Source organism: Cyprinodon tularosa, unplaced genomic scaffold (assembly GCF_016077235.1).
Source record: "Cyprinodon tularosa strain WSP-4 unplaced genomic scaffold, ASM1607723v1 ctg124, whole genome shotgun sequence".
In the NCBI taxonomy this organism is placed as follows: domain Eukaryota; kingdom Metazoa; phylum Chordata; class Actinopteri; order Cyprinodontiformes; family Cyprinodontidae; genus Cyprinodon; species Cyprinodon tularosa.
In genome coordinates this window covers 4,037,698-4,045,798 of record NW_024038048.1, presented here as the reverse complement: position 1 = coordinate 4,045,798, position 8,101 = coordinate 4,037,698, and the positions used below count along the sequence as shown (strand labels likewise).

The following is an 8,101-nucleotide window of genomic DNA, read 5'->3' as shown; positions in this document are numbered from 1 at the left end:
CGCACGTCAGCGCGTCCGCCATATTGGAAGTGGCAGGTAGTGGAAACCAGCTTTATTTACACTTAATTACCTGTTATTAAACTTCATGTAAATTTAGCGTTATTTACCCATGAAGAAACAACTTATGGAACTGTGTATATGTATATATGACTTAAAAAAGACATTTTCTAAGTACAGGAAATAATAAGTTGTTCTAATAACAGGATAAATAAAATAAAATCTACGAGGTCACAAAATACATGATACAAAAATACATAGGTAAAGTGTAAATTGTAACGTGAGCTGTCTACACGGTTACCTAAAGGTAGAATGATCAATTATAGCATTTGTAGTTTAGCAATTTACACATACAGTTATGCATAAAGGTTGTTAATGCAATCTACACTGGAAAAAACAGAAATCTAGATCTCATTTTTTCTTAAAATAAGTGCGTTTGTTCCTGGATTAAGGAGGTAAAACAGACATTTTGCCAATGGAACAAGACAATTTACACTTAAAATAAGAAAACACAGTTGCATTGTCTTATTTCAAGTGCATTTTGTCTAATTATCTTATTTTAAAAGTAAAAATACTTATTTCATTGGCAAACTATCTAATTTAGCTGCTCAAATTAAGAGTACCGTAAATACACTTAATTATTTCCAGTGTACCTGCAGTATACAATGAGCTTGATTTCCTGGAAAAAATAATCAGATATTTTTATGTTCAACTCTAGGTTTATATCTTTTTTTTCTCTGGAATTGTAAATGTCTTGCTTTTGAATTGTGCTGCATAGATAACTTTGCCTTGCTTTGAGTTACCATTCTGGTCTTGATCAGAACATGTAGAGGTGCTTCAGAGTGTCCTTTCTAGTGCAGCAATCATAACATACTTAATAATTCTCCAAGCAACTCATTTCCACATAAACAATGCATACACAATATTACATAATTTTTCTTTGCCTCATCTTCTTAATAAATTATTATAAGGCTAGGCTATTATTATTTTTATAAAAAAAGATTTTATCATAATTCAGTGTTCATATGAATATGAGTTACATACTTTAACTGGCTTCAGTTAAATTCTTATTTGTGTGAGTATGGCTACATTTGCCAAAAAAATAAAAATAAAAAAACAAAAAATCAATCTTAAAAAATTGGAGGTATGAAGTTACATAGCCTTTTGCATTTGTTTTAACATAACCTGACACTCACAATATGGCGATTACGTACAGATCGCGACGCTCCAGACGTTCAATGTTTCGTCCTTTCTCGTCTTGCCTTATATATATATATATCCATCCATCCATTATCTTACACGCTTGTCCCAATTGGGGTCGCGAGGGGTGCTGGTGCCTATCTCCAGCAGTCTATATATATATATATATATATATATATATATATATATATATATATATATATATATATATATATATATATATATATATATATATATATATATATATATATATATATATATATATATATATATATATATATATATATATATATATATTTTTATTTTTTTTTATTTTTTTTTTTAAATCACTGCAAATGACAAAATAAATCTGTCTAAATCTAACTCTAACTCTAATAACAATAATAAAAAAAAAAAGAAAGAAAGAAAAATATTCACTGTGAAGTAAAATGACTTCTTGGGTAATGAGGACACCTGGTGGATGAGAATCGACACAGCACCCTAGGAAAATGTGTATTACTAGGAACGCCGTTGGTCCATTCGTGTTTCTGTACGGACAAATATCCCGGTAGGACATAAATGGGCGAAAAGCCCTAAATATTTGTTCAGAGAAAATGTCAGGACTTTCAGAAACTGAGCGGGTTGGCTTTAAAATGATACTGAGCTCAATGACAGAAGCTGACTTACTGTCACTCAGCGACACGGTCACTAATAAGATGATAGTTGTGGAAAACATGACAGGTAAGGAAGCTTCGTCCTGTTCGATGACAAAAAAATCAGTTAAAAATCTCAATATAAATACAGAAAAAAATGGCATTTATTGTATAACTTTTCCAAAATATTCGAGCTAACGACGACTTTGAAAATGGAAAAAATAATATTGTGTATATATCTTATACAGAGGCAATGGAGACGATCCTGAGCTTCTCCAAAAATGCAGAAGAGCTCCTTAGAAGGCGGAAGGTTCACCGTGACCTAATCTTTAGATATTTAGCCAAAGAAGGAGTGATGATGCCTCCATCCAGCGAGAAGCACCAGTTGGTGAGGAGGACCCTGGAGCTGTGGTCATCAGTCACGGTAGGCACAGAAATTTCTCTATATGGTATACCTGTTAAAACATACTTAGGAATTCATAGATCTAAAGATGTAGAATATAAAGAGGAAGTCTTTTTGATCATCTATTGATTACAAGCAAATCCTAGTTAAATACTTGGTTAATTGTTTTTAGAATCCTCTTGTCTCTTTAGGATTACTTATCCTCTCAATATACCTCAGATCTTTAAGTTAATCAAGATGTGATGCTAACTGTTACCATGGTTACACGCTAATGAAAAAAACACATGGTTAATAACATGATGCAACTTTTTAACCGAATTTGCTTTTCAACATGACTGAGCTATTTTTGCATAAGCAATAATTGGTAGAAATAAACTTCATTAAAAGCTTTTTGAAGTGAATTCAAATGGTTGTTTTCAGCTTTCAAACTGATCTGCAGAAGGATTCAAAAGTATACATTTGTCTCCTCTACAAGCAGTTTCAGAATTATTTAATTGTGTTTTTAATCAAGTGTCCATCAATTTCAGGCCTGTGAAATATGTTACTAATAACTGAAAGTATGTGGCATCATGCTAAACTTTATAGCCATTCAGTAAGATGCCAGAGAAAGAACTGGAGGGACTCAATGAAATCATTGAATTCCTTTTCTCTACCTGCTAAGCTACTGATCAACTGGCTGAAAGAAGACTCCATATTTTACTGGCTTACAGAAGTAAAAAATAATCCATTAGGAATGGGAAATTAAAAACTAATTCAACTACATCCATAAACCCTCTCAGAGTAATGCAGTTTTAAAAATTTCTGCTATAGAAAATCCTTTATTTTAGATATCTAGCATCTTTCTTTGCTGACTTCATACCTTGAAGGCACCACCAGCTGATAAAAGTACAGATGCACATCCATGGGCAGAATTTTATGCCAAGCTTCAATTCAAAGCATAAGCCAAGTCAGACTAGATGGATAATGTCAGTCATCATTTGCTTGAAATCTTGTTTTAGGTCTAGTCTTTGGTCCATATTAAGCATTTAACCAATCTATTCAATTATAGCTCTAAACCAGGAATGTCAAATTCATTTTTTGTATCTGGCCACTTTGGCATAAACAATTATTTAAAGGGATATTGTATAGGAATTACTGTTATCTAGGAGTGAAATTGGGGTATTTCACTCAAATGAACATGTAATGCAGTAACAGGGTTCCGCCATGTTTAAAAAACCTCAACAACACAGATGTAAGCATGTCTTGTGAAGTTGGCATTTACTGTGGGAAAAGCCAGTTTTCAAAGTTGTGTAAGCTTTGAAAGCTACTAAATCCACAAAACCATAAGATTCTGTACCAACATGATTATCATACATTAGCAGGATCTACTGTTATGCTTTCTATGGTAAACAATAACACTGGCCAATAAAACTGTATGGGGAAAAAGTTAGCTTTAGGCTAACTTAGGCAGCACAGTTTACTTACTTGATAAGGACAATCATGGTAACTTCAGCATCTCTTTTAAAACCTTTGTCCTTCATTAGCTCCTGCATTACCTGATGTTTAATCTTGTATTTAAATGTCTCAAGTTTCATTGTCTCCTAAGTTTCCTTTTTCGCCCTTTTGGGGATGGTGAAACCATTTTTTGTGCTGTTGCCGCATATGCATGGTCCTGGTCCTGCATTTTCCTGCAGCAGTTCAGACGTTCAGTTGTTGGGATAGCATCTCCAAATGATTTTCACTGCTGCCTCTCAATCACACTGAACTATCATCAAGGAGAAACGCATTGTTATTCCGCTTGTTAGTACTATTTTGTCCCTTACCGGCATCTGTACATCAATGATGGCAGACTGTCATGGCGCTTCATAAACGGTTGACCAGCCTTATGGGTAAACTGATATAAAATTCTTCATTTATGAAAATGTGTCTGATTATTAGTGAAGGTAATAACACACCAATAACTACACATATGTAAACTTGATTTCAGGAAGTAAAAAAGAGAAACTTTTATACAATGTCCCCTTTATAAAACACAGTTGCAGCCATTATTTTTTTTTTTTAAACCAACATTTTACTTTACTGCTGAGGGATGGATAAATTGCCATGATGTGTCTGATTTGGCCCATTGGCCTTGAGTTTGACACGTGGTCTACACCAGGCGTCTTCAATATTTTCCAGGCCAAGGACCCCTAATTGTATATATTGTATGAAATTGTGTTATATTAAATTGGTCCTATAGTCACTGTATTACAGATGGAGTAATGTAACGAAAGTAATTTGGCCCTGAGATTATGAAAGTATTTCTGATTCTGGCTCCTGGTTGATGGGACACGTGTTGTGAATGAAACGGTGCCCAGCTTTGAAAGAGCTCCTGTGCATCGCTGAATGTGTGCATTGATGACTGAAAGACATCTTCAGCCTCCATTATCTGTTTACTACAGTGTGTTAAATTCATGTTAATATCTATTTAAAGACATTTCAATTAGTGGAAAAAAATTGCAGGAGGAATATATATATATATATATATATATATATATATATATATATATATATATATATATATATATATATATATATATATACATATATAAAAAAATATATAAAAGTCTAATCAACCAAAACTTTTGCAACCCCCATGCAGTACCTTCGTCGACCCCTAGAGGTCACGGACCCCCTGTCTAGAATGTCATGCTAGTCTCTCCCACGGGAACTGATAACTATAGTCACAATAGTCCTTTTTTTTTTTTTCATTTTAGGAACAAGTCCCATACAGGCATAAGTTGAACTTTTCCATGTGCCCCAAACAGCATGAACTGATTCTGTGACACCAGATCATTCAGACTTAGGACCAGAGATGGGAAGTAACGAAGTACAAATACTTTGTTACTGTACTCAAGTAGATTTTTCTGATATTTTTACTTTACTTTACTGCTTATTTTTATGGCGACTTTTTACTTCTACTCCTTACATTTTTACACAAATATCTGTACTTTCTAGTCCTTACATTTTAAAAAAATTGTCTCGTTACTTTAGTTTTGAATCATTTCAATGGAGTTACAGTTATTTTTCACGTCATCAATACCAAATTCAATCTAATTGGATGGGAATCTACGTTGCATTTGACGCACCACTACAAGATGAATCGACAGATTTGGCGGTATTCATTCGCGGCAAATCATTGCAGCTTGGTGGCGGTGGCGTTAGCAGTAGTAGCATGGACGACGAGATGATTGAAAATGAACACAACGGAGATCTAGTCCTATTGGCAGACATCCATTTAAAATGTAGGCAACGGCATGAAAAAAGTGGTTTCTACTTTTACTTTTATACTTGAAGTAAATTTACAAGCCTGTACTTTGTTACTTTTACTTGAGTAAAGAAGTTTAATCAGTACTTCCACTTTTACCAGAGTATTTTTTAACACAAGTATCTGTACTTTTACTCAAGTACGGAAAGTGAGTACTTTTGCCATCTCTGCTTAGGACACATTTGCCTGCATTGGGAACAGGCCCCAAACATCTATGTTATTCATCATGCAGGAGCTATGATGTCACACCAGTCAGTTTTGTTAGAACTGAAGATCTTTCAGCATGAACTGTCATCTATAGAAACTCAGCAGACCTTCCTCTGGGAACTGATTATCTTTGACGTTCGTTCGTTCGTTTGTTTTATATCAGAGCCACTCTTTTAAAAGGCCGCTTGCTGCTATATGAATGTACTTTCATATACATTTACTTTAGGGAAGCGTTATACATTTACTCCTATTTATTTAGCATTTTTAGGAACATTGTACCCTTAAAAAGCCTTTAATTTATGACATGATATGCCCTTTTAGGTACTAAAAAGTTGCTAAATTGCAAATTGAATATCATTATTTTTAGTTAATTATTTAATGAGACATTTTATCATTCAATTCTCTACTTCATATTTTAATGATACATTTAATTACATAATAACGTATTTTACTGAACTCTGTTTTATTTCATTCCACCATATCTGCCACTTGTTCTTTTTCTAGTCCATAAAATCTGATTTAAATAAACGTAACTCTGTGGTTGTGTGTCAATGTGTGAAATAAGGTAATGAATACCCATGAAAAACACTAAGGTGAAACCTGTCATTAGAAAGAACAGGGCTTTAAGTGCCAATTAAGATCTTTGAATTACTGTGATTTTTATAATACAGTTTTATGGCAAAATAATTTTAACTCTAACAAGATGAGACGCTTATTTTTTCTTTAGAAAAATTGCCACAGTTGCATTAAATCAACTGGTTTTGTTAGATTTATTGTTTATATTCTTACAAAAATATTTCTCAGCTGAAAGTTGAGTCAAGCGCAATGTGTGACACAGCTCTGTTACTCATTAAAGGTGGATGAAACCAAGCAGCATCAGCCCGAAACATCGGATTCCAATGACATAAACAGCAAGGTTGGCTTTGATCCACTCACCCTGGGACAGCAGTTCTGTCAGTGGTTCTTTCAGATCCTGAACAGTCAGAACCCTTCGCTGAGCCAACAGCCTCAAGAATGGGGGCCACAGCATTTCTGGCCAGATGTGAAATTACGCCTTCTCTCCAGGTATGATTATTAAACCAATGGAGGGAAAATTATTTGTGGTTAAAGGGAAATTAATTTCCAATGTGTTTTGTGTTTTTAAGAGCTACGACTGAGCAGATGGAGGAGTTCCTGGGGGCTGAACTGGTCAGCCTCCGTCTCCTGGCCCTGACCAGCGCTGAGCGCCTCCTCTTCAGTCCCAACCTGGATCTCAATGGCCTAAGAGCCCTGGCCTCGCCCCATGGCTTGGTGCTGGTGGGTGTGGCTGGGACCATCCACAGAGAACAGACCTGTCTTGGGATCTTTGAGCAAATATTCGGCCTTATCCGCTCACCCCTGAATGAAAACAGTTGGAAGATAAAGTTTGTCAATCTGAAGATCAGAGGACAGGATGCCATCGGAGGGACAGATTTAGCAGCACCTGCTTTGAACTACAACTCCAGTGAACTGCAGCTTCTTTGCAGCTGATGGCAGCCAGGATAAAGCTTTTATCTTTTACATTATTTTACCCAAGGATGGTTTAACTGATTAGACATGCTTCACCTAATATACAGTTATCTGACTTGCCTAAAACCTCTACAGATACAACTCAGATCAAATGCTTAGTGGGGGTTGGTAGGAGAACAGTGTTTTAGGCTATTTATTTTCTTTTTTAGTTCAACATGATGCATGGCAAAGTTATAAATTCCTTTAAAGTATTTTTACCATTGCAGCTGTTCTGTTGCTCTTTTACTGGGAGATTTTACCGAATAAACTTTATGTTGCAGCAAATTATGTTGTTCTTTAACAGTTTGTGCCTTATGTAAATTATACTGTCGATTTGGGCTTGGATTTATATTTGTAAATATGTAATATATGGAAAGAGCTGAGTTGTGTACATTTATACTGCATTTACAAGGTCATTAAAAAAGGAATGACTAGTTTTTCCCTGATGATAACATGATGCCAGATTAAATCAAATTTTATCTACTCAAAGATTGTGTTGCTTTCTTTCCATAAGTAATGTTTATTTATATAGCACCTTTTACAGACATGGAGGTCACAAAGTGCTTCACAAATAGGGCAGGGTATTTTCACCCAAAGTCCTGAATCAATCCGATTTTGATTCATAAAGTTCTAAATCGATTGATTTCGATTCGATCTGTTTTTGCAATAATGAAAGTGGTTCAACTGTGTTTCAAAACACTTATGTATTTTAATTTTCCTGTCATATTAAACACAAAGTGCAAACTTGTAAATCATATTTGCAGCGTTGTCTGTATCAACTACAGGGTGTTTGCTGGTCAGCCTCTATTTGTTAATGTCTTCAATCAACCCATTAGCTATATTTGCAGC

General features: G+C 34.7%; 1 protein-coding gene across 1 annotated transcript; it reads left to right on the top strand.

The window, feature by feature from the left end:
* The first annotated feature begins 1,723 nt into the window (after positions 1-1,723).
* cunh3orf38 (chromosome unknown C3orf38 homolog) lies at positions 1,724-7,737 on the top strand. The gene is made up of 4 exons (XM_038276425.1): positions 1,724-1,917; positions 2,078-2,253; positions 6,582-6,790; positions 6,871-7,737. Exons 1-4 carry the CDS (start codon positions 1,791-1,793, stop codon positions 7,232-7,234), a joined length of 876 nt encoding a protein of 291 aa, XP_038132353.1. The 5' UTR covers positions 1,724-1,790; the 3' UTR covers positions 7,235-7,737.
* The last annotated feature ends 364 nt before the right edge of the window (positions 7,738-8,101 follow it).

Coding starts and splice junctions, on each gene's coding strand:
- cunh3orf38 (XM_038276425.1), top strand. CDS start 1,791: ATGTCAGGACTTTCAGAAACTGAGCGGGTTGGCTTTAAAATGATACTG. Junction 1,918..2,077: donor AGTTGTGGAAAACATGACAG/GTAAGGAAGCTT, acceptor TATCTTATACAG/AGGCAATGGAGACGATCCTG. Junction 6,791..6,870: donor AAATTACGCCTTCTCTCCAG/GTATGATTATTA, acceptor TGTGTTTTTAAG/AGCTACGACTGAGCAGATGG.